Source organism: Solanum tuberosum, unplaced genomic scaffold, assembly GCF_000226075.1.
Source record: "Solanum tuberosum cultivar DM 1-3 516 R44 unplaced genomic scaffold, SolTub_3.0 scf00702, whole genome shotgun sequence".
NCBI classification, from domain to species: Eukaryota; Viridiplantae; Streptophyta; class Magnoliopsida; order Solanales; family Solanaceae; genus Solanum; species Solanum tuberosum.
The window spans coordinates 119750-146528 of record NW_006239616.1 but is presented as its reverse complement, the minus strand read 5'-3'; the positions used below and the strand labels follow the sequence as shown (position 1 = coordinate 146528).

At 34.3% G+C, this 26779-nt stretch overlaps 5 protein-coding genes across 8 annotated transcripts; 3 read left to right on the top strand and 2 right to left on the bottom strand.

Moving 5' to 3' along the window:
• Positions 1-2935: 2935 nt before the first annotated feature.
• LOC102590309 (uncharacterized) lies at positions 2936-4178 on the top strand. Its single transcript, XM_015305159.1, has 2 exons — positions 2936-3696; positions 3771-4178. The coding sequence occupies exons 1-2, from the start codon at positions 2970-2972 to the stop codon at positions 4106-4108; spliced, it is 1065 nt and encodes a 354-aa protein (XP_015160645.1). The 5' UTR covers positions 2936-2969; the 3' UTR covers positions 4109-4178.
• A 3465-nt stretch (positions 4179-7643) lies between these two features.
• Positions 7644-11909, top strand: LOC102589543 (uncharacterized). 4 transcript variants are annotated; one of them, XM_006366887.2, is made up of 4 exons: positions 7644-7950; positions 9080-9139; positions 9563-11230; positions 11309-11909. In XM_006366887.2, exons 3-4 carry the CDS (start codon positions 9592-9594, stop codon positions 11728-11730), a joined length of 2061 nt encoding a protein of 686 aa, XP_006366949.1. In that variant the 5' UTR covers positions 7644-7950; positions 9080-9139; positions 9563-9591; the 3' UTR covers positions 11731-11909. The 4 variants fall into 4 exon arrangements, with proteins under 4 accessions (XP_006366949.1, XP_006366948.1, XP_015160646.1 ...); XM_006366886.2 differs by having other exon boundaries at positions 9555-11230; XM_015305160.1 differs by lacking the exon at positions 9080-9139.
• Positions 11910-14525: 2616 nt separating this feature from the next.
• On the top strand, positions 14526-16685 carry LOC107058919 (uncharacterized). The gene is made up of 2 exons (XM_015305158.1): positions 14526-16197; positions 16273-16685. Exons 1-2 carry the CDS (start codon positions 14526-14528, stop codon positions 16683-16685), a joined length of 2085 nt encoding a protein of 694 aa, XP_015160644.1.
• Positions 16686-17198: 513 nt separating this feature from the next.
• LOC102589218 (protein SCO1 homolog 1, mitochondrial) lies at positions 17199-22755 on the bottom strand. Its single transcript, XM_006366885.2, has 7 exons — positions 22517-22755; positions 22207-22419; positions 21651-21741; positions 19961-20173; positions 19247-19336; positions 19025-19157; positions 17199-17657 (listed from the first exon to the last, which is right to left on the bottom strand). The coding sequence occupies exons 1-7, from the start codon at positions 22667-22669 to the stop codon at positions 17540-17542; spliced, it is 1011 nt and encodes a 336-aa protein (XP_006366947.1). The 5' UTR covers positions 22670-22755; the 3' UTR covers positions 17199-17539.
• Positions 22756-24479: 1724 nt separating this feature from the next.
• Positions 24480-26413, bottom strand: LOC102588894 (protein trichome birefringence-like 3). The gene is made up of 6 exons (XM_006366884.2): positions 26177-26413; positions 25872-26109; positions 25595-25766; positions 25289-25488; positions 25027-25185; positions 24480-24891 (listed from the first exon to the last, which is right to left on the bottom strand). The coding sequence occupies exons 1-6, from the start codon at positions 26358-26360 to the stop codon at positions 24558-24560; spliced, it is 1287 nt and encodes a 428-aa protein (XP_006366946.1). The 5' UTR covers positions 26361-26413; the 3' UTR covers positions 24480-24557.
• Positions 26414-26779: the final 366 nt, after the last annotated feature.

The following is a 26779-nucleotide window of genomic DNA, read 5'->3' as shown; positions in this document are numbered from 1 at the left end:
AGCCCCAAAACTTCAGAGGGGGCCTGCTGGCACTCTGAGAGGCACGCTGCCCCAAGGGCTGGGCTTCAGAATCCCCTTTGGGGCGCGCTGGCGGGCGCGACGCGCCAACCCCTTTGCCCAGAAACTCGACTTTTCTCTCTTGTTTTGCCAATTCAAAACCACCCTTACTTCAAGGGCTTCCACCCCAAACACTAAGGATCATCATATCCCTCAACATACCATGGATTACAACTCAAAACACAACCGAAAACATGTCCCAAATCACAAGGGACTTCAACAATACCAACAACAACATCAACAACACAACCAACAACTCCAAACAACACAACCAATCTTTTCTCAAAATAAAAGGGGCTTGGTGTGTGGGGGAAAAGGAATCAACCCACACTAACTACTCACATACCTAGTAGGGATCACCCCCGACGATTTCCTCAACGATCTTTGTCGGAAACTCCTTGATCTCCTCTTCTTCTTCTCTTCTTTCTCTCTTCTTCTCTTCTTCACCCAAGAACCCTAACTCTAACTCTTTTAAAATGGAACTAAAAATGATCGACAAATCAGCCTAACACATCAATATACCCCAAAAGAATTGATTTGTGAAAAGACCAAAATGCCCTTAAATTTCCGGACGGATTCCCTGCCAACTGCCCAACTTTCAAAGGTCATAACTCACTCATACGAACTCGGAATTGATCAAACTCGGTGGCATTGGAAAGATCATTCCAAGGGATTTCCAAACATAACTGGAACTACGCCTAACACATACTGAGCTAGGTGTTATGACCGCTCAAAGTTGGCCAAAAACTCACTGATTTCCACACTTAGCCAATTTTCCAGATTTTCATTTTTTTATTCCAAAAATGACTATTTTCGATTTTTAAGCCTCTTCATAGATATTTCAAATTACCGGATGTTACAGAAAGACTTTTGAAAAACTTCTCTTAACTTGACTCTTAACTTCACTTGAATTGAATTATAGATTCAAGGATTGTGATTTGTGATAGGAACAATCTCATGATGTTTAGGAGTGTTTTTAGATAGCTAAACATGAGAAAAGATCAAGAAAACACTGTTTGGAAACAAGTCCGCGACGCGGAGTTGCATTTAAATATTTGATCGTGAAATTTAATTTTGAGACAGAAGAGTCCGTGTCCTAACCGCGATGCGGAGCTGACTTTTGTTCACTGGGGGAGCAAGTCCGCGACGTGCCAAAACCTGCTCGACTTTTTCCTTCTTCGTTTTCTGGCCCCAATTCTCCTAAACTAGACTATTTTTCTCAAATTCTTTTTACATTCAGATACCAACATATGTACCCAAGAACCTAACTCAAAACAACTCTAAAACTCAATGTAAAGATCTCAGAAACTTCTCAATTCAGCCCAATTAATCAAGAAACAAAAACGAATTCAAGATATACATATCAAGAACATCAAACTTTCAACCTTTTTAGAACGAATTTCGCTGAACTAAACATGTTTGGCGCGTGGGTGAACAAACCCAATGCTATGAAAGTCTCACATACTCTGTAGGATCGAATCCTTGGCGAATTCCACAATCAAAATCGCAAGAACTTGACGAATCTTGAGTTTCTCTTCTCCTTTCTCCTCTTTTCTCTTCTCGCAAAGCCCTAGCGTATTTCTTAATTGCGTAAACTGAACTAACTCAGTTTAGAGTTTAGACTCCAAATAATTTACTAAAAACGGATTTAATTAATTGAGTAAGGAAAATACTAAACTACCCTTCAAAAAAATCCGGATTAGACTTTCCTTATTCAAACAGCCAACTTCCAAAGGGGATATCTCACTCATACGAACTCGGAATCGCGCAAACTTGGCGGAGTTGGAAAGATTAATCCAAGATCTTTCCTACGATACCAGGAAACATGCCTATATCATCCTGAGCTAGGAGTTATGGTCATTTGAAGTTGACCAAAAACTCAACTTAACATACTTAACAAATTTCCAGATTTTTATATTCTTTCCAAAAATGACTCTTTCCATTTCTTTAACTTCTTCTTAGTTATTTCAATTTGCGAGATGTTACAAGTCACATGTCTATTCTAGTTTTGATCTTCATTGGAAAACAAATGATTCCAAGGGGGAGATATTGTAACACCTCGCAACTTTATTATTTGAATCTGAATCGTCCTTTGTAAGTATATAAAGCTTGAACCGAGTGGTGTCCTATATGTGCTATGTGTTATGGTTCATTCTTATGTGTGCAAAGTGACCTACGAACGAATTGGTTCCAGGTACCGTATCCCAATTAGGGTATGTTATAATGAATTATCAAGGTGTAGTATATATATTTATATATAGAAATTAAGTATCCATTAAGTTAGAATTGAGGTGATATGTGTTCAGGTGTTAACTAAGGAATAGTAAGTTGATGTAGATCTTATGGAAGATTTCATGGTAGAAGGTAGAAAAGAATCATTGGTTAATGTGACTTAGATGAGAATTAATATTCGCGATCATGGTGATGAAGTACTTGATGAGAATTATAAGTCAATTAAAGCTAGGTGCAAGGATTGTGCTAAAATTGTTTCTGGCTTTCATAGGCTTAAGCTCCACTTAGCAGGTATTCGTGGAAATGTAACTCCTTGCTCGGAGGTTCCTACGCCTGTGAAAGAAGCATTTAATGCTGAGATTCTTGCTAAGAAGAGTTTTCAATCCTCACAAGAGATTTCGAAATCTATAGGGAGATTTTTTTATTAAGCAGGAATCGACTTTGATGTCCTAGTGTACTGCCCGAGGGGTACCATTTATCTTCGATCTTCAGATATATCATCTTTCAGTAGGAATTTCGATGCCATGCTATTATTTCTCGAGGAGATTCTGGAGGAAGTTGGAGTTGAAAATGTCGTCCAAATTGTTGCATACACGACATCTGATTGGATGATGGAAGCAGGCAAGAAATTGATGGACAAATGCAAGACAGTGTTTTGGAGCATAGATGCTTCGTATTGTATGGAACTGATGTTACAGGAAGTAACAAAGATAGGCTGGATAGAAGAAGCGTTGAAGAAGACAAAAATGTTGGTCCAATTTATCTACAGCCATGCTACGGTCCTGAAGCTTCTAAGAGATGCTTTCCCTGAGGTCGAGCTTGTAAAGTCTTCCAAAATAAAGGCAATTGTGCCTTTTTTGACTCTGGGAAACATCATCTCACAGAAAAACGGGTTAATTAGGATGTTTCAGTCGTCTACTTGGCAAACCTCACTCTTGGCTTCTACGAGTGAGGGGAAAGGAATGTCCGAAATGATTAAAGATGAATCATTTTGGACTGAGGCTTTGATGGCTGTAAAAGCAACCATTCCGCTTGTGGAAGTTATAAAGTTTCTGAATGGTACTAATAAGGCACAAGTTGGTTTTATACATGATACACTTGATCAAGCTAAAGAAACCGTCAGAAAGGAGTTCGAACGCACGAGATTCTGTCATGCAAAAATCTGGAATGCGATAGATGACACATGGAACAAATATCTGCACAGTCCTCTCCATGACGCGGGTTACTATTTGAACCCAACCTTTTTTCATTCAAGTAATTGGTGCCTTAATGTGAAGATTTCCGATGGTCTTTGCTCTTGTATTACTGGCATGGCAGAAGATCGTCGTATAAAGGATTTGATCACACAGCAAATTGGCACATTTGATTTTTTAAGTTCCAAAGAGATTCTATCAGATATTTCCCCAGGTTGGTACAATATTTTATACTTTAATTTTTTTATTTAATGTGTGTTTTAATATATATATGTGTTATGTTTGCAGGACATTGGTGGTCAAAATATGAAGTTGAGTTTCCCGAACTTGAAAGGCTTGCTGTTCGGATCCTTAGTCAGACGTGCAATGGTGCTTCACATTATAGGCTGAAAAGGAGCTTGGTTGAGACATTGCATAGAAAAGGGAGGAATCAGATAGAGCAGCAGAGGCTGAGTGACTTGGTATTTGTCCATTGTAATTTGCAATTGCAGGCATTTGATCCCGAAGGAGAAAATGATATTGCAGAGGATGTTGTTGACTCCATGGATGAGTGGATAGTCGGAAAAGGGGAAAATTTGGTGTCTGAAAACACTCAACTTACATGGATGGACTTGGACTTGGAATAGGCAAGCACAAAAGGAAAGGAAAAAGTTAATTACATAAAGGAGGAAGCGGAAGAGTAGACAATTTTATTTACTTGCACAACTGTCTTTTTATGATTTAATGTCTCTGTTCAAGGGAACTAATAATGATATCTTTTTAATTCTCTCTGTTCTTCTCTGCTCCTTGAATGGAAGGATTATTATATCATGCTTCTTGATTCATATATTTTGTCGGGGCAAATTTCGAGGGACCAACGTTTAATTCCTTTTCAGCTCATCATCAACATTCAGGGTGTGTTGAGTAAAATATTTAAACACTTGTGTATCTTCTGCTTCCCTCTATAAAGAAGGTAAGCAAATTAGAGATCAGATAAGCTTCATCTTTATTAAATGCAACTTCATATGGAATGATACTCTCTCCAATTCATTGATTAATTAAAGATTTGTTTTCTGAAAATTTGCATAGATCCTTCACCTACAACAGTAACAATTTCTGTTATGTGAGTTTTTCAAATTCTTAAATTATTTATCATATCTAATAATACTAATATTTTACTAATTCATGGTTCCTCAAAAGCGTGAGCTATTTCTCAAACTTGTAGTTTAATCTTATATGTAAAGCTCCTAGGCAGAACCACTTTATTTTTGCAAATGATGTCATGTTATTCTGCAAAAGAGATATCAAATTTGTATCTAAAGTTCAGGAAGCTTTAGTTCATTTCAATATTGCAATTGGACTTTTGGCCAACATGGAAAAGTTCAGCCATAACTGAATAGGTGAAACAACAACTTGTAGATACTAATGGTTTCACACAAAGGGGTTTCCCATTTGATACTTAGGGAAACCCCACACATCTAAGAGGTAGACATAATTTAATTCATAGAGCACCAACAGACAGTAATTTGTATTGGACGAAAATTAACTGTATCTTTAAAGATAGGATGCAACATTGGTACACACAAGGACAATTCATTCTTACTACTATTCAATCACAAGTGGCTATCTGAATTTGATATGCAACCAAGCTAAGTTGAATTAGTTTGAAATTTTATGTTATTGCCTAGTTTGAGGTTCATCATGTGGATTGCAGTTCTTAATAGACAGACTACACACTAAGGAAAGACTAATTGCATATGAATATGCACATAGACACAGTGAAGGCAAATTACATGGGAACCTGAAGAGAGGATAGAAATGTATAAAGAAACAAAAAGAGCATATAGAGAGAAAATAGACAAATGCCTCCTTAACCTATTATCAAATTCTCAACTACATACTTATACTTTGTGGGGATCCTATTACCCCCTTGAACTTTCTAAAAACAAAATATATAACACCCTAAAACTAGACAATCACATTCTCAACATCTAGTGATGCACACTTGCTCCAGCTGTTATTTTTATTATTTATATTTATTTTTTTCTCTTTATCCCTTTTTTCATTAATTACAAAAATATGTATACTCTTTTTATTCCTCCTTCTTCTTCTTCTTTTTTCTTTTGTTTTCATTCCCTTCTTCCAAATCACTCATCCACGGAAAAAAATCGAAGCTATTTTTATTATCATTTTTTCATCACTTTATAGCATCCTTCAGGCACCTTGACAAGTTTGATTACTCATCTCTTTTCTTTTTTTGAATTTTTTTATTATGTTATTTCTTTGTTTCCATGACACCAAATTTGTAATATTTTATTTACGAATTATCGATGGTTAAATTTTTGGTCTTCACCAAACAACAATAGAGATTGAAGATAAGATCTTATGGTTGATGTATGTTACTGACCCAAAATCGGTGACAAGGTAGATTAATGGTGTTGATATTTTGAACTAACTTGAGATTGATAAAAATGAAAAAAAAGATGGATGACCCAGATCATATACCCAAAACTCATGTTTAGTTTGTTTTATGAAATTGATGATCGAAATTTTTTATTTTATAGTCATAATTGTTTTAATTAACTGAAATTCTCCAATAATTAAAAAAAATTCAATAATAGAATGAATTTTTATGATGGAAGGTGTTTAATAATTCTATTTATTTATTTTGGTTTTGTTTCTCCTATCTTTCTTCTTCTGGTTTTTTTTGGTCTTTACTCTGTGAATTTTTATTTTTTTTGGAATAGTGAGATAATTAAGAAAAATTAGATTTTTCCAGCAATATAAGTAATAATTTTAAGATTATTTGATGATTTTAATGATGATTTGCAGCGTTAGTTGTAGAAACTAGTGAAGCAAATTGTAAAAAATATATTAGAAAATGGATAAAAAAAACAATGTGGTCAGTGCAGTGATGGTGGTTCAAGGGGGGAGGAAATGGTGGTTTGGGTGAATGTTGAGTAATGAGAAAGAGAGGGGGGAAAAAAAGAAACAAAAAACTTAAAGAGAAAAGTAAAAAGAAACATATATTTAACAAAAAGTTAAATTAAAAATACAATTATAATATTGTTTACCAATTCTTCTGACTTCCACATGCCTCCAAGAGAGTAAGGACACTCTCTGTGTCATATCAGCATCTAAGGGTGTAATTATTCCGTTTTAAAATAGTCTAGGGTGGTAATAGAACTCTCATGAAGCATAAGTGTGTAGTTGGAAATTTAATAATAGATTAAGAGGGTATTTGACTATTTTCTCGCATATAGATGTTGCAAATGTGGCATAAAATTATGTAGTTAGTTGTTGGTTCTTCTGAGTCCTATTCCTCATTACATTACATCCTTTTTAGAAGAGGGTACTGAGGTTGGGTGCTCTTAATTTCCCCTAGTTTTACTTAATAAAGTAAAAAATATTTGGATGCATCCTTCTAATCATGTAGACAGTTAAATTTATTTGCACATTTGCTATGATAAAATTTAGTATGATCTTAGCATTCAAATTGGTGATTTATATCATTATGTATATAAAGTTTTTGATTTAGGGTTTTGTTTCATTCTTTTATTTCTAGTTGTCTCAAACTTTCATTATTCTATAATGTATCAATATGCAATCTGTCAACTCATGTACATGGTTTGTTTGGTTTGTCACTTTGTTTTTAAGTGATTTTCAATTATTAGTTTTTATGTCAGATCTTAATGATTAAACCAATAACTAAATTGATAACGATCAATAACCGATAAATCATTTTTTGAATAATTTTATAACAGTTTAACATGTCTATAAAATCGATAACTTAAACTGAATCGAGACGACCGATACACAGTCCTAATTATACATATTAATAATTCAAATAAAAATAAAATTATTGATGAAATATAACTAAATAAATAGTACATTATGATAAATTTATTCTAATTTCTACGTAAATATTCAACTTTTAATGTGTTAAATTAAAAGTATAATATACTAAAAATAAAATAAAATATTTCAATAATAATTGAAACATCACACTTTTAATGAAATAATTTATAAACACACAAATACTCTTAAATTTCTTATCAAATCAAATTACGGTCATATATATAAATTAAGACAAACTAGTATTTTGACCCTCCCTTTGAACATACAAGACACCACTATTATCATTTTGTGAGTAAAATAACGTCAGAGTTGATTAATTGCAAGTTTGCAGTATGCTTTTTCTTTTTGCTCTTTCTGTTTTTGTCATTTTGTTTTAAAAACCTTTCCTCTTCCGTTACTCCTATCACAAAATGCCAATCCATTTTCCAATGAAACACAGAGACAAAATTGTATTAAGCCAAATATTAGAGTGACAGTAGAGTGAGAAAAGGCATCAATGGCACTATTTCTTGATTACTCCGCACCCCTCTTTCACATTTTATACTTCTTAGCTTTCCCTTTTCTTCTCTGATCAAATAGAAACAGAAATCAGCAAGCAAAACTGACACTACTTCTGTAGTTCTTCATACTGGTAAAATTGCATTAACCCCTTTCTTTGTTGTTTATTAATCTTTCCAAAGTTGTGATCTTTTTAGGTTTCTTTGATAATTTGCTTCTGATTTTGCTCTCTTTGTTCTTCAAAGAGAGCAAAATCAGTTTCATGAGGACTTTACTTGTTACCCCTTTTTTTTTCAAGAATTTGTAAAATTGTTGAATGCCAACTTCTGTTTCTTGTGTCATGGTTTCTTTTTTTTTTCAGTCAAAGATAAAAAATTTGACTAGTATTTTACGATAATTTTTTCATGTATATTGATATATACAAAAGATTGTAATTTATAGTACTTTTTCTATATTTTTTGAATATCTAAATTTTTAGTCTAAATGTCAAATTTATATATAATCTAATTTAACTTTGTAAATTAGTCAAATTGACTTTACAACTAAAAGGGCACTGAGTGAATACTTTTTTCTGTTTTTTGTTGTTTCTACCCTTTCTACTTCCTTTTTTTCTTTAAAAATGAGCTTTTAGTTGTAGTAAGATTGTGTTTGGTTTCAAAAAAGTGAAGGTTTTTGCTCCTATTTTGGCTTTGTATTTTATATTTTTGGATAAATGAGTGGAAGTGATATAATTTCCTCCTTTAATTGGATGGTCTCTCTCAATAGCAGTTAAATAGTTATAGAAATGTATTAAAAGGCTGTGTTACTTATCAGAAGTATTAATGATGATACTTTAACTTTGTGTTATATTAAACATGGAAGAAATTGGTATTGGAAGCTAGGAGTGGTTAAATAATCAAGATGGGAAGTATGGCTAGTGTTTTTTTCCGTCTCTACTAGGATTTGAACCCTGATGATCTTCCGTGGTTGTCATCATCTTCATTGAAACCGCTAGATCACACCCTTTGATGCCTATAATGCATATTTTTTCCCATTTTGGATATAGCTCACATCAAGATTGGTAAAGACTAAAAGTTAAAGAGTATACTTACCTCTTTGCTTGTTTATCTTTTGGACTCTGTGGTGTGGTCTTGTTTTGTGTAATAAAGCCATTTGGCTCATAATTCAGTTCTGCTTATCTAATTAAGTCTCATCTATATCTCCATAAGTTAGGCGTTGTTTATTACCTTATTCTAATATGTTATATGCTTCTTGTGCCCAAGGGTGTGGCTTTGTGGGTTGACAACCGTGAGGTCTCATGTACAAACCCTAGCAGAGGAAAGGTAAATAACACACTAGACATTGTTTTTTTGGATGTTCTGATATAGTATCCTTCTGTAATATAGTGACAATGTCAAAATTTCCTCTTTTGTTAATTTAATGATGTAGAACATTCAGGAAAACTTTTTTTCAATGTTGATGAAGATTCGACTAAGTGGTTATAAAATCTTTATTGGGTATTGTTAAATGCCATGCCATAGTTCTTTTTGTTGTATTTTTTATGATGCCATATTTCGGATTAAATTGACACTTGCATTTTTCATTACAATCATGATTGAATATTTGTTCTGTTTTCTGCACTGTTTATTTGGTTATTGTTTAACTGATATCAAGGATCTTATAACTTCACACATTTTCGGAATGAAAGTTATGGGTGCTCTCCAGTTTAAAGAGGTCTTAACATCTCATGGATTGTAGTTTTGCAGTTGAAGATCACGCAATATAAAAGTGGGAAATGACTAGAGATAAAATTGATATTCATCAGCATGGTGTGCCAGTTGATCAGAAGAAGTTAAAAGTTAAGTGCAACTATTGTGGTAAAGTTGTTTCTGGTTTTAGTCGGCTTAAACAACACTTGGGAGGCATTCGTGGAGATGTAACTCCTTGCTTGGAAACTCCTATACTTGTGAAAGAAGCACTTGAAGCTGAGATACTTAATAAGAAAAATGGAAATTTAATCAAGGAAGTTGGGCAACTTCAGCACCCAAACCTTCCTTTGAAGAGGAATTGGTGCCCTCGAGATGGTGAACCAAATAAGACTTCTGAAAGTGTAAATAAAAAACATAATGGTGTGAATTCAAAAGTAGCTGGTACTTCTGTTGTAGATTCATCCTCACAAGAGATTTCAAAATCTATAGGGAGATTTTTTTATGAAGCAGGAATCGACTTAGATGCTATCAGGTTACCTAGCTTCCAAAGGATGGTAAAAGCCACCCTTAGTCCTGGGAAGACAGTAAAATTCCCCAGTTGTCAGGAGTTGAGAGGGTGGATCCTTCAGGATGCAGTGAAAGAGATGCAACAGTATGTAATGGAAATTAGAAATTCATGGGCAAGCACCGGATGCAGCATCTTGCTAGATGGATGGATAGATTCAAACGGTCGAAATCTGATTAATATCCTAGTGTACTGCCCAAGGGGTACCATTTATCTTCGATCATCAGATATTTCATCTTTCAATGGGAATGTTGATGCCATGCTATTATTCTTTGAGGAAGTTCTGGAGGAAGTTGGAGTTGAAACTGTGGTCCAAATAGTTGCATACTCAACGTCTGCCTGCATGATGGAAGTAGGCAAGAAGCTAATGGAAAAATGTAAGACAGTTTTTTGGACAGTAGATGCTTCTCATTGCATGGAACTTATGTTACAGAATTTCACGAAGATAGACCCGATACAAGAAGCTTTGGAGAAGGCAAAGACACTCACACAATTTATTTACAGCCATGCTACTGCCCTGAAACTTCTAAGAGATGCTTGTCCTGATGAGCTTGTGAAGTCTTCAAAGATTAGGTCAATTGTGCCCTTTTTGACTCTGGAAAACATTGTCTCACAGAAAGACTGCTTAATTAGGATGTTTCAGTCTTCTGATTGGCGTACCTCAATCATGGCTTCTACGAATGAGGGTAAACGAATATCAAATATGGTTAAAGATGAATCATTTTGGAGTGAGGCTTTGATGGCAGTAAAAGCAACCATTCCCCTGGTGGAAGTTATGAAGTTACTCGATGGTACTAATAAGCCACAAGTTGGTTTTATATATGACACACTAGATCAAGCTAAAGAGACCATCAAAAAGGAGTTCCAAGACAAGAAATCCCTTTATGCAAAATTCTGGATAGCCATTGATGACATATGGGACGAATACCTCCACAGTCATCTTCATGCTGCGGGTTACTTTTTGAACCCAACCCTTTTTTACTCGAGCGATTTCTACACTGATGTGGAAGTTTCCTGTGGTCTTTGTTGTTGTGTTGTTCGCATGGCAGAAGATCGTCATATACAGGATTTGATCACACTGCAAATTGATGAGTATCGCATGGGGAGGGGCACGTTTCATTTTGGAAGTTTCAAAGATAAACTATCAAATATTTCCCCAGGTGGTATGATTTATACATTTTCTGTTATTTTCATCTTGACATATAATTCATATGTTAACCTGTAAGTTGTGTTTGCAGCACTTTGGTGGTCACAATATGGAGTTCAGTTTCCCGAACTTCAAAGGCTTGCTGTTCGGATCCTTAGTCAGACATGCAATGGTGCTTCACATTATAGGCTGAAAAGGAGCTTGGTCGAGACATTACATACAGAAGGTATGAATCCGATAGAGAAGCAGAGGCTGCAGGACTTGGTATTTGTCCACTGTAATTTGCAATTACAAGCTTTTGATCCAGATGGAAGCAATGACAATACAGACTATGTTGACCCTATGGATGAGTGGATAGTCGGAAAAGAGCCAAATTTGGTGCCTGAAAACACTCAACTTACATGGATGGACTTGGAACTGGCAAGCAGAAACGGAAAGGAAAAAGCTTGTGTTGAAAGAGCTGTTATTTATGTAAAGGAGGAAGCGGAGGAGGAAGAGGAAAGAGGAAGATAAATGTATATATAGAGTAGCAAATGTGTATTGGTAATGAGTCTTTCTAAAGTAGTGACATGAACAAAGTAATTTGTGAACAAGACATCAAGCCTAAAGTTCTTATTCTCTGCTCTCTTTTTTGTATTTGAGTTTTCTGCTCAAATGAAAATTCAAACGAAATATTAGCTTTAGAGCTTGAAGATATTTTCAACTTGAAATTAATTTGTTTCTCTTTGTACATTAAAAAGTTGAGTGCAGTAATCAACAATTATTCTGCACTTAAAATAGAAAATATTTTCAATTGAATGTCAACATAGTTTTCATGGAAATGTTACCTTTATTGAAAGTTTGAATAAACAGAACAGTGAGAGTGTTTTGCCTACACACAATTTGAACTTTAGAACTAAAATTTTAGACTAATGGAAAGAGTGTTTTTTAACCAAAAGGGGTCCGAATTTCGATATTAAAATTAGAAAAACATTTTCTTATCAGTCAAACCAAAAATTGAACAGTTAAGGATCACTAACCGAAAATCATTAATAAATATCTATTGGTTTGATTATCAGTTTAACATGTTTACAAACTGAAAATCGAAATCAAATCAATAATACACGGACCGAAGTAACCAATAAGCACCCATGAGATATCCTTGGTATCTCATACCGGTAACCAAACTACCTCTAAGCCGTTAGTCTTAGCTTTCAATCTTTAATGGGGAAAGTGTAAAGCCCCAACATTGCGATTTAGAACGGATATATTCTTGTTAAAAAAATGACAGTATATATGCATCATATTTTTAGCGAAGATATACAAACTTCAAAGGTATCTTTACTTAAATCTTATTTGGGTGTGTCGCGGAAATATCCTGGATTTACTAGCACACAATCACAAACAAAGAAAATAGAGAAGAAGAATATAACACAAGGTTTAATGAGGTTCGGTTAGGCCTATTCCTCCCAGCAAAAGTAGAGAGTTTTCCTGTGAAAAAAAGAGAACAAGTTTACAATGCTTTCATGGCCTTTGGACTATATTGTGTATTCTGTATAATGCTTTCCTCAGTAGTCTCAAACCTATAAGTAAAATATGTTTCCAAACTTAAAAAGAATAATATTATCCTTTCTCAAATTTATTAGGACAAAGTTCTTCTAAACTAATAAGAATTATGAGTTTCCTAAAATATGGGAGGAAAAAATGTTTATTTTTTGTGGACTAACCTTTCCTCTTCAGTAACACCAATGAGAAAATGCCAATACATTTTCCAGTGAAATAGAAAAGACAAAACTGTACCCATATGAAAGTGGAGCAACACTTGGCAGTAGAAAGAAAGGAGCACAGCCCCTTTTTCAGAGTCAGAGCAGAGCAGAGTATGTACTACTATGAGTACTATTCCCAGAACCCCGTTTTTTACTCATACTTATTGGCTTTCTTTCCTTAGAAATCAACAAAAATGACTCTACTAATGCTGCACTCTTCATATAACTGGTATAACCCTTTTTCCTTCATCTTGTTGAATTTTATGTCATTATTTGCTTGTGGATTCTGTTTTCTTTAGTTCATGAACTACTCTGCTCTTTTATCTGCTTTCATTTTAGACTGTAGAAATGGAGGGGCCTTTTTAGCTTTTTTCACTTGCTCTTTGTAGATTTTCACTAGCAGAATACACTTCTTTGTTTTCACAACTATTGAATATCAAAATCCCCCCTTTTTATTTCGTTATATTTTCGTCAAGAATGAGTTTTAAGTTGCAGTAATAAGAGGAACAAGACAATTTGTTTATGTGGTTTGAGAGTGTGTTCCCATTGGATGCAAAAATATTAGGTAATCTATTCAAGTGCATAATATTAGTTGGTATCTATGCAGATGGGAGGTAGCAGTGCTCCATGAAATGAATCTAGCTCTGTGCAAAACTAACCGGACACCACGATTATCAAAACAAAAAAGTAAAAGGCTTTCCTTTTTAGTTCGTTTAATAAAGAATGTCTCTTTCCTTTTTGACAACCCTATGATACTAACTTTCCATCTAACATGTTTAAGAACACAAGATTAAAGGAAATTTTGGCACGTTCCACATATTTTTAGTTTAAGATCACAAGAATCAAAAGTTTTTTTTACTTTCTTAAATGTCGTATCAAGTCAAAACTAGACAAACATGTTGGCTCGGAAGGAGTAATAAGAATAGAACTTTGTGTTATATTAGAACTTGTTAAGATGGAAAAAATTGTTATTGCTAGCAAGGGTGGTTGAATAAATTGGGCCAAGTTATAAGCCTATAAGAAAAGCAAGGACATTTTCATAGTTATAAGCTTCCAAATTGCATAATAATGCTCATATTTTTCCTATTTCTTATAACAATGGTGTCCGCCTAGCTTGTTTTACTCTGATTTGAACTATGATCTCTCATGATTTTCATCCACTTCATGAATCGCTAGGCCACACTTTTAAGTGTGTATTGCTCACATCAAATATGTTAAACTTGTGCGTAGTTACTCTTGTTTGTTTATGTATTTACTTTATGCGCGAATACACACTTATGTGAGAGGATTTACTGCTAGATATGTATTGTACCCATTATCCATGAGTTTCGAACTGACCCTCGAGGATTTCTTGTTTCTTAAAAAGAAACCATAGCCCATTTGACAGTTTTTTTTTTTTCTTTGTGTTCTTAATGATGATTGATTTCATGCTTCATTAGGATCAGGACTGATAAATAGGAATCAGGGGAGTTTGCTATTCACTTGAAAGAGACTCTGGTTTTGTTAGTCACTGTTTTAACTGAAATGAAGGAATGTTTTGCAGTTGAAGAAGAGTCAACATAAATGGGGGAAATGGCTCAAGATAAAATTGATGTTCGACAACATGGTGTTGAATTAGATCAAAAGAAGAAGAAAATCAAGTGCAACTATTGTAGTAAAGTTGTTTCAGGGTTTACCCGGCTTAAATACCACTTAGGAGGCATTCGTGGAAATGTAATTCCTTGCTTGAACGCTCCTACACTTGTAAAAGAAGCACTGAAAGCTGAGGTACTTGAGAAGAAAAATGGCAATTTAAGCAAGGAAGATGAGCAACTAAACCACACAAATCTTCTTTTGAAAAGGAACTGGTGCCCCCGAGATGGTGATGGTGAACCAAATAAGACAGATATCACTCAGAGTTCTGAAAGTGCAAATAAAAAGCACAACGGAGTGAATTCAAAAGTAGCTGGTAGTTGTGTTGTAGATTCATTCTCACAAGAGATTTCGAAATCTATAGGGAGATTTTTTTATGAAGCAGGAATCGACTTTGATGCTATCAGATCACCTAGCTTCCAAAGGATGGTAAAAGCCACCCTTAGTCCTGGGGAGACAATAAAATTTCCTAGTTGTGATGAGTTGAAAGGTTGGATCCTTCAGGATGCAGTGAAAGAGATGCAACAGTATGTAACAGAAATCAGAAATTCATGGGCAAGCACAGGGTGTAGTATCTTGCTAGATGGATGGATAGATTTAAACAGTCGAAATCTGATTAATATCCTAGTGTACTGCCCGAGGGGTACCATTTATCTTCGGTCATCAGATATTTCATCTTTCAATGACAATGTTGATGCCATGCTATTATTCTTTGAGGAAGTTCTGGAGGATATTGGAGTTGAAACTGTGGTCCAAATTGTTGCATACTCGACATCTGCTTGCATGATGGAAGCAGGCAAGAAACTAATAGAAAAACATAAGACAGTTTTTTGGGCAGTAGATGCTTATCATTGCATGGAACTTATGTTACAGAAGTTCACAAAGATAGACCCAATACATGAAGTTTTGGAGAAGGCCAAAACACTCACACAATTTATTTACAGCCATGCTACTGTCCTGAAGCTTCTAAGAGATGCTTGTCCTGATGAGCTCGTAAAGTCTTCAAAAATAAGGTTCATTGTGCCCTTTTTGACTCTGGAGAACATTGTATCACAGAAGGAATGCTTAATTAGGATGTTTCAATCTTCTGATTGGCATAGCTCAATCTTGGCTTCTACGGATGAGGGTAAAAGAATGTCAGATATGGTTGAGGATCAATCCTTCTGGACCGAGGCTTTGATGGCTGTGAAGGCAACCATTCCCCTGGTAGAAGTTTTAAAATTGCTAGACTGTACTAATAAGCCACAAGTTGGTTTTATATATGATACACTTGATCAAGCTAAAGAGACCATCAAAAAGGAATTCAAACACAAAAGATCCCATTATGCAAGATTCTGGAAAGCCATAGATGACATATGGGACGAATACCTCCACAGTCATCTACATGCTGCGGGTTACTTTTTGAACCCAACCCTTTTTTACTCGAGCAATTTCTACACTGATGTGGAAGTTTCTTGTGGTCTTTGTTGTTGTGTTGTTCGCATGATAGAAGATCGCCATATACAGCATTTGATCACACAGCAAATTGATGAGTATCGCGTTGGGAGGGGCACATTTCATCTTGGAAGTTTCAAAGATAAACTATCAAATACTTCCCCAGGTGGTATGATTTATACATTTTCTGCTATTTTCATCTTGACATATAATTCATATGTTAACCTGTAAGTTTTGGTTGCAGCACTTTGGTGGTCACAATATGGAGGTCAGTGTCCTGAACTGCAAAGGCTTGCTGTTCGAATACTTAGTCAGACATGCAATGGTGCTTCACATTATAGGCTGAAAAGAAGCTTGGTCGAGACATTACTTACAGAAGGGATGAACCCGATAGAGAAGCAGAGGCTGCAGGACTTGGTATTCGTCCATTGTAATTTGCAATTACAAGCTTTCGATCCAGATGGAAGCAATGACGATACAGATAATGTTGTTGACCCCATGGATGAGTGGATAGTTGGAAAAGGGCCTAATCTGGTGTCTGAAAACACTGAATTGACATGGATGGACTTAGAATTGGGAAGCAGAAATGGAAAAGGGAAGTATTGTGTTGAAGGACCTATTATTCATGTAAAGAAGGAAGAGGAAGATAATTGTTAATAGAATAACAAATATAATGTGAAGTGGCAATTGAGTCTCTCTATGTATGAGTTATGTCCAGTTTGTGATAGCTGTTAATACCATGACATTTTGAATCTTTGTGATTAATTTTGACATCTTTGGTCTCAATTTGCATTTGTTTTCTTGCATATCCATCCTTCTGATTTCCAGATATGTGGATGAAAAATCTAGGAGTTGATGAGACATATCATGAAGCAAAATAAAGTAAACCAGGATACAACTTATTCTTTCGAAGAAACAGTGTAATACGTAACCATAGGGAATTCTCAAAATACTTGATTATGTATCTTACACAACTGACACTATTCATGTGAGGCTTCTTTTTGGCTCACAAAAAAAGTGGACCTAAAATTTTCAGAAGTCCCTCTGCTCACTGTATCCTTGCATTAGGGATAACAAATTGACCAAATCATCATGAACATTAGCAGTTCGGCCACAAGCGAATAACACGGAGTTCATTAGATCAACCAGAAATTGACAACATTCTGAAACTACTGGGGAACTGCAAAATGCATTGTATAATATAAATCTCATATTATTGAAGACAACAATGTGTACTTAGTTGCCGAGGGTAATGCCAGTAGACTAACAAATACCTTAGAGAGCAAAGTATATTCCTAATTTAGGATTATGGTCTATCAAACTGCAACAGTTTTCTTCAAATAAATGAAAGCTGGATATCAACTTTTTTTCTCAGATATCGTATAAGACCTAAAGTACTCAAAATTTCTTTACTGTGTACACAAAATTTCCACCGAATGCAATGCTCAATGCTCTAGCAACAGCTAGACAATTTGGCCAGTGAAGAAGGCATCTCGGAAGAGCCAAGAGTATTATGCCTTGACTTTCTTGTATTGCTTTATCTCCTTAATTATTCCATCAGTAAGCATGTCAACGTCATTGTTCTTCCCAAAAAACTTCACAAATTCCATCTTAGGATCCATAAGATACCTGCAAATTGTATCATCAACCTCATCAAATTTCCATGCTATAGTAACATCCACATACTCTCTTTTGAAATCAGAGCCATTGACAATCCAAGCCTTTTGATAACAATATAGATCCTTTGAAGAGATGTCATAAGATTTCAACTTTTAGAAGACATAAAATATCTCAAAGAATAACTTTAGGCTGGAACTTCACATCAAGTTACAAGATGGATCATAATAATATTTTGCAAAAAACCTTTGATATGCTAAAAGCCTCAAGCATTTTGACATGATTTGGTTGAAATTTGAAGAAATGAGTAATTGAAGTCTAAGGTGAAACAGTATTTGGATTTGCTGGTGTTTGGACATGGATAAAAAGTTAAAAGTTCCGTGAGAAAAAAATTGAAGTGCTCCTACAACTCTACTTTTCAAACAAAGAACCAAATTGATAAACAAATACCTACATGAAATTATCTTCAAATATTCAAAATCGTAGTCATGGTCAAACGGTGATTTGTCCATCAATGTATCATCTCAGCGGGCTAAGGAGACAGTTATCTGCCAGTAAACAGAAATACAAACTACTCCCTCCAGTCCATATTACATGGTGTTTTTATATCTTACATTTAGTCCAAAAATGATTTTTTACATAATCAAGAAGATATTAATTGTTTTTACCAAATCTACCCTTATTAAGATAAATGAGTTTTTACATACTCAAGAAACCATATTAAATAGGTACTATTTAATTAAGTGTAATTTAGTGAAAACACCTCTTACTTCCTAGGGGTGAGTGGATTTCTCAAAGGGTATGTCAAAGCTAACACCTCTTTGAGCTCACTCGCTAGCTGCCACTTCCAACTTCAACTATATTTCCACTCCAATCTACATATAGGTTACTTCTTTATTTAGTGGTCTCCATCAGGAAATATCCAACTCTACAAGACTTTGATCACACACATAGGTCCTAAAGCAGGCATACTTTTGAAGTGATCAAATGGAAACTGAAGGGCTACAACCACTATAAGTAGTGCTTTCCAGATGGAAGGTACATGGAGGATAAAAGATAATGAAAATTCTTACCACTGTAATAAAGTTATTTTCTTATGCTTACTGTTTATGGTATTACCGGTATACATGTATAAATTTGAATGATCCATAAATATGTGAATGACGTCATCTAAAGCACCATATTATATATCATTAAAGGTGTTCGAAATTTAAAAGACTATGTATGCAGGATATCATTAATCCTGCAAGGAACGACCACTTTGCAGAAATATTAGAGGTGTTCCCGTGTTGATACAGGTTGTAGATATTGAACTTGCAAGGCAATCAAAACTGACATGTGCAATCATACTAGAATAAGAAGGATCAAGTAAAACATACATGACTATTGAGTGATCAACAAGGTAGTCTGAGCCTTCTTCTTCTGTCTTCATATAGTAAACCCGATAGGCACGTGCTGTTTTCTTTATTTCTTCTGGGCTAGCAGTGAGGCCAATCAAGTTTGGGTGGAACTCTAAACATTGAGTGCAAAATTGTCAGTTGCAACATTACAAGTATATCTAATTAATGCACAATATATAATCAGTTCAATCTGAAACACACCTTTAACATATTCGCCTACTTGCTCAACTGTATCTCTTTCAGGATCAACTGAGATAAATACAGGTACTATTTCAATTCCAGACGTCTCCTCTGCATATTGAATAAATTATAAATTAGAAGATTAATACATCTCTGTATGCTTAAATTAAAAGGAAAAAGACATAATGACAGCTAAAGCTTATAACTTGTGGGCTTTTCTCTCACAACAAAAAACTGGAATCATACAGTCAGTAGCTGCCTTATTGTAGTCTGCTACGACACTAGCTAACAACTTCTCCCCCTATGTAGCTGAACGATCAGATGTTCCCTTTAGGAGAATATTAAACCAGTTGGAACATTTTCATGCACAAAATGGAGTGGCAATTGAAGCACACAAAAAGGATACTGTTAGAGTTTATGCACTTCATGCTCTTACTTAGTTCACATGATACTAATATGCACCATCAGTTTTTCTTCACTGAATCAAACATTGACAATTGGAATGTCCTTTTAGTTCTGTTATTATTGCCTACATCTGACCAAACAAATTGGTAATCAAGTCTGGATTAAAACTTGGATAATTAGACATTAACTTGAAAGGCAAGAGGAAGGATAAATGTAAAAATGGAATGAAAAACTAATGTCAGATAACACATGGTTGACGAAATGATCAATCACAATAACCATGCAAAACTTCATCCATTTTAGGCACAGAACTATGATGAGAAGGCTTACTAATTTTATCAACTGCAGCAGCGAGTTTTTGTAGCTCATCCGGACATATATCTGGACAGTGAGTGAAACCAAAATATACAACTGTCCACTTGCCAAAGAAGTCTTTCTCAGTTACTGGTTTTCCATTATGGTCAATAAGACTAAATGGACCACCAATAGCTGCTTTTCCTACTGAAGGTCCTTGCTTTACGGAAGTTGAGGCATTGGTGATATCTGTAACAATAGGTAACAAGCTTAATCAGCAAACTAGAATGAGAGGAACTTAGAGGCAAGGCAAGAATCATGTGGTAGCCTATGATCTTACAATCTTCAAAAATATCAGTACACAAAACTTAAGGCTTCCTGAACAAAAGAAACAAAAGGGAAGAGTAATATATTGGTCCTTGACTTTATTTGAATAATCATAACAGAATCTTATCAATACAGGGTCAGAAAAATATTAGTAAATACAATTGTTTGTTATTTGAACTAAAAGATGTACACCTCGTCTGGCCTATCCTTTTACAAAGTTAAATTTCATAAAATGAGTATTTAAACCTCAAAATGGTTTTGTTCCATTAAATAGAGATACTATTGTGAGCAGTCTTATCAAAAGCGCGCTTAAGCCCTGAAGCGAGGCTCAAAACGTGTTGAGCATGCACCTCGCTTTATGCGCGCTTCAGTGTCGTCATCAAGGTTCTAAGTCAAACTTTTCCTTGCCAATAAACCTCTTACGAAGAAGTGACACTAAACAATTGATGTTTCACTTTATCATAATTTTTTTCAATTTGTTTGGTCATATATTTGTCATTCATGTTTATAATTATTAGTATTGGACTAAATATAAACATTTTTACTTTTTTCTCCCTTAGTGCCTTTTTTCATTAAAGTTCACTTTATTTGCGCTTTGCGCTTAAAGCCTCCACGGACCTTAGAGCTTTTTTGCGCTTTTCACCTTTGATAACACTGATTGTGACTAACACTAAGCCGAAACCTATGATGATAATTTCAATAAATGTGACCATTTAACAGTGTGTTACCGATATTAAATACTACTGAAAATGCACATTTACCCTATCAAAGGAAGACAAAGGAAAAACTACACCACACTATTTCTTTGCAAAACCTAAAATCCTCAAAAACAATTTCCAGCATGTGTTTTTTCCTTTCAAGAGCACAAAAGTTTAGTTGTGGACTAAAGAGCAAGCATAATCAGAGATTTTGCAGCAGAGGCCCTTATACACATGACAAATAGATAGATGCTAAATTATTGCTCCAGAAGTGATGTGATTTGTTATTTAAACTTATATTTGACAAAAGGAACAAGCAAAAGTTTCATTCTCCAAAAAAACAAGGAGCAAGTAAAAGTTGACTTTTGAAATCCATTGTTCAATTACTGACTCTACATTCCAACATATCTGCCTATACACACACACAACCATTGTCGCACTATACTTGGAGCGAGGCAGTACTACAACCAGAAACCGAAATGCATACATACTGATAGGTAACTAGCAGCCTAATCAGACACGTGCTATTATAAACACAAATTAAAATGTAAAAAATTATCATCCTCCACAGTGTTTTCAAACCCAAAGTCTAATGAGCCCATAAAAATCTACTGTTAAGCTGCGTTTCACCGATGTTCTTGCGTGATTAGCCTACCACAGTTCTTTTCCTAAAACTAATACAACTCACCATAGTAATCTACCTTCAATATGCCGTTTCTTTTCCCTGTCATAATAGAAAACCAATCCTGCTCCAGTGCAAAGAAGTAGAAAGAAGCTCATCCATGAAACAGGCTGCATATCAAATATTACTTATCAATCACAGACTCTATGGAACAACAGAAATAAAAAATCTTTGACACCCTACTATAAACAGATGAAGTTGCATTTGCATCCATACTATATTATCCATAAAAAAAAATGCAGCTATCCAAAGCAGAACAGGAAAAATGGAACTTGCAATCACACAAGCTCACTACCCAATTAATTCAGCAAATAACAACAGCTCTATATAATCAAAATATAACCTTTGCCAAAACATAACCTTTGCCAAAACATAACAAATAACATAGCCCAGATGCAAGTGTTAGTCTGCAGGTTTTCCAAACACACTACCTTCATACTCAATATGCATACATATATGTTACTAATTTTGCGCATAAGGATAAATTAGGAATTGAGTGATAAATTATTTCATTTTCTTAACTGAACAAGTAAAATGGAGGGAGTATATGTTTGTGAATAAAGAAAAGAACTTACACTACCCCGAATAGACTTTCCCTGTTCAGTCTTCTGAGAACCACCAGAGCTCTCACTGTTTCCAGTATTAGTTCCGGTAGAAGATCCACCAGACCCAGAATTCGCTCCAGCAGAGGATCCACCCGACCCGGAATTCGATTGATTACTAGAACTTGAGGTGCACAGAAACCTATAAGAAATGAACCCATTTTCCAATCGATCCAAACGCATAGCCTGTAATCAAAGAAAAAGAAACCCATTAATCAGAAACTAGAAAAAAGATAAACTTTATTAAAATGAAAAGAAAATTGAGTAGAAATGGAAGACTAACCAATGGAGAAAGGGGTAACGATTTGGTGGTGGTGGGTGCATTTGAAAGGCTGTGGAAAAGATGAAATGAAGGCTTGGTTGAACGGCATTTTTGGGAAGAAATGGAGTGACAGAGACAGCGAATGTATTGATTTCTTGATATTGCTTTCGCCATTGCTATTTGCAGGATGAAAGCTTTGCTGAAAAGATACAAAGAGGTCAAAAACCCTACCAAAACCGCAGAACAGAAGCTTTTCGATTTTCTTGTGGTTATTTAAATATTAAAAGTAATTCGAAAATGTATTTTTCTTTTTATTTAATGTCCGATATTTATATTGATATCCGATTAAATTCGAATTCACGTCAGAAAGTCTGATGAGAATATAAAGGGATACTTTTATTTAATCCCTTATTGCACTTATTTATTGATAAAATTATTATCATCAATTAAAGTTATAATTAAATAGACTAAAATATCATTTGTTCCCTCTTTTCTTATTTGAACTATAATAATTTGGGGTTTAGCCGTTTGGGGCAAGGACATTGCCGATTACTCCTCTTACAAGTGTTTAGATAAAATCATTAATTAATTATTATACTAATATTCAAGACGTTGAAATTTATTAAAGTAATAAAGAAATCTTTCCTCATTCAAAAAGTCTAAAATTTCTGGTATTTATTAGTATTTTAAAGTTGACTGAATTTTATTTATTTTTAATTAAAATTAATTCGAAGACCTTTTTTATTGGAAAAATTACTTGGATGAATACCTTTTAATAAATAATTACTGATTTTAGCGATATTTTTTATTTATTACCATTTATAGCAATCCTATGTTAAATCTACAATATGTATTAAAAGTGAATTATGTATGTAATATATATGTATTATAACTATTTTTTTAAAATAAATTATGCTTAATTGGTAAGAAACTGACATATTATATTATAAGTGTATTAAAATGTGTGATAAATGTATTATCCATCAATAAAACTTGTATTATATGTGAATAATAAATTATTTTTTGTAATATGTATTAAAATTGTATTATAAATATATTAAAAGTGATCAGGTGTAAAAAGAAATTATTGCTATAAATGGTAAATATATTTTTTATTATAGTATATTTATGTAAGTTTCCTTTTTTTATTAACATCCAAAATCCCGTTCAAAAACAAAAAGGCCCAAAGGAAAGCTAGAAAAAATAACAAAAAAAAAAAAGAGTTTTTGCTATCTTGCGAGTCTTTTTCCTTATTGAAGGGATCTGTGTTTTATCTCTATTTGTTCATCAATTTAATCAAAAAATAAAAAGAATATGAACTAAAAAGAAAAGACAAACATGAGTAGTCTTTTTTGGTGAAGTTATAATCATAATTAATGATCATCATTTAAATATATTAATTTATTTATTACAAATTTACTATGTACATGAACATTAATGATGATTATTATAATATTTTAATATTTATTTTTACATATAATATTATTGCAAATATTGGAGTATCACTGTTATAGGGAGAATTTACAAAGAGTGTATATCGTTTCTCGTTATAATAAATGTCATTGTTGTTATAGGTAAAATATACTAGTATTGTAGAAGAGTAAAATATAACATGACAAATTGGTTCCAAAGAAAATCATGTGTGAAATGTTATTATAATGAATCGTTGTTATAACAAGGTTTGACTGTAGTTATTTATATGAGGAAGTACGTTGATTGTGATATCAGAGAGGGTACAATCATGTTCTTTATTAATTCAATTGTAAAGTTTAAATTAAGGACTCGTTTGATCATGAAAATTATTCATTGTTTTTTTCACTTTATTTACAAATCAATACTTTCTATACAATTTGATGGCTTGAGTTTCAACAACTTAGAAATTACATTTTCAAACCTGGTAGTTAACTTTCATTTACTTTGCCATATTGATTCAATGTACTTACAAGAAATTCATACAATTTTGCAACAAAAAGAGGCAAGAACAAAAAAAACAAAGTATGGTTTTTCTAACATGAGAGTTTTTTTACAATTTTTTTTCTTGTTCTCCATATTGTTTTTTTTGCTACAAATATGCATAAAGCATTCTATTCCAAGTATCAGGAACTCCAGGCAAACACCAATGTATACAATCTGCAAAATTTGAAGGATCTGCTCTCTGCTTATCAGTTAACAGTTTGCCTCCTAATTCACCGTAAACCGAAGCATGTCCATCAATTCTGTACTCAGATAATTGTGTTATGTTAAGAACAGTAACAGGAACTTTCATCCTTCCTATTACATCAACTACTGCTTTCATCAAATCTTTGTTTGAACCAACTCCCCAATGCCCCTTCTTCATCACTGGTCTTGTCTCATTGAAACACCTCGTACCGTTCATATTTCCCCAATCTTCATTTCTGAATTTCGAAAAATGATGCAGTAAGTTTTGAGCTTAAATAATAAAATAGTCTAATGAGAAAGCATCTGTTCACATTCGTAGTAGCAGGTAATGTGCATTATTTTTGGGGCTTGAAAGTACTTTAGAAGCGTACCTTTGGTGCGTAGGTGACATGGTGGTAAAGAACACCTTTGTTTTATTAGTATCAATTGTTGAATCAATCCAATTTGCCCATGTCCTCAATGCTAGCTTGTAAGGAATGGGGGTATCGAATTCTTCATATCCCTCTTCTCCATTTGCAAACTCTCCCCATCTGCATTTTTTTTTCGAAACATTTCTTAAGCCATTTGAGAAAAATGCAAGTAGAAGTTCATTTCTTTCGACAATCTTTTGGGAAAATGAATTCAGTTACTTACAATGCCTTGGCCTTAACTCCACTCATCCACCAAACATAAGTATTGAAAACAAGGAAATCTACTCCTAACCACTGTTTGGCACGCTCCGCGATAGAATCCACTTTAATGATTCTCTGTTTTGAATCAGCTATTACATGAATATCTGTGTTTGACTCAACCAAGAATGGTGCCCAGTAGAATTCAATGCTGGCATTGTATTCCTAAGGAATGTCGAAATGTTTAGCAAACAAAAGCAAATTCTTGGAAATAGTTAAACTTTTCTTGAAAAAGCATAGATTTTTTTTTTTGGACTTGATGATTGATTACCTTAGCTTTGAAGATGGAATAAACCTGACCTAGTTTCATAGACTTTTCGCCTTCTGGGATCACAGATTGAACCAAACACACAAAAGATTCCCACATATTTCTCTGTATTGAGTCCCCTACAAACATTATCCTCTTTCCTTGGAGTTTTCTAAGGGCAATCTTCGGATCGAACCTGAATTTCATTGTTAAGAATTTAGTTTAACATGTTGTTGTATTGATAATCGATATAACAGCTAATGACAGTACTATATATCTGTTTCATTTGCATGGATCCAACCTTGGCAAGATGCAGTCATCAGGCCGCCATTCCCAGTGAAGATAATCTGAATCGTCTCGTCCATTCTTAGTACAAGAATATTGTCTGTCAATATATGGACAAGTTCTATCTGTGTATAATGGCTTAATCGAAGTATTGAACACCCATTTTCCGTTATTGAGGCTGCATTCTTCGGGATCAAACACGAACCTATCATCTGTTGGATTGTCTAGTGGACTGCTCTTCAATTCTCTAACACCTGTTAAGCCACATTTAGCATGACAACAAAAAATTAGATTGAAAAAATAAAGAAGCTGTAGGTGCACCTGTATGGTGTTTTTTCAACTTTGCAGCATTTCGTCTTGGACAATTTTTGATCCCAAAATGAAAACCAGAAGAAGAAGTAGTAATCCTTTCAGTGTACAACAAAACAGTGAATGTTAGTGCACAGAAGATTCCTGTGATAACAGGCAAAGATAGCTTTCCTCTGGCATATTTTGCCCATCCCATGATGAAAGAATGCTTAATGTAAGTGCACCAGAATGATGAGGACTGACATGAAATAAGTTTTTGGTGGCTTTCTGTTTTAATAGATATTTGAGTAGGAGTAAAGTTTAAGTCATGTATGGTTGGACATTATAATTTATTAGAAAGTTGGCAAAAAGCTCCAAAATATTGATCCTTCTTATGAATCATGTGTGCAATAAAAATATTGTTGTGATGGGAAAAAAAACTAAGTTAAAAAGCACAAGAGTGTCGACTAGTGGTCAATAAAGTGGTTGAGAGCCATGAGGTTTCAGGTTTGAATTCCAGCGGAGACAAAAACACTAGGTGTTTCTTACCATCTGTCCTAGCCTTGGTGGATAGAGTTACTTGGTACCTGTTGCCAGGGGCGGAGCCAGGATTTTCAATAAGGGGGTTCAAAATCT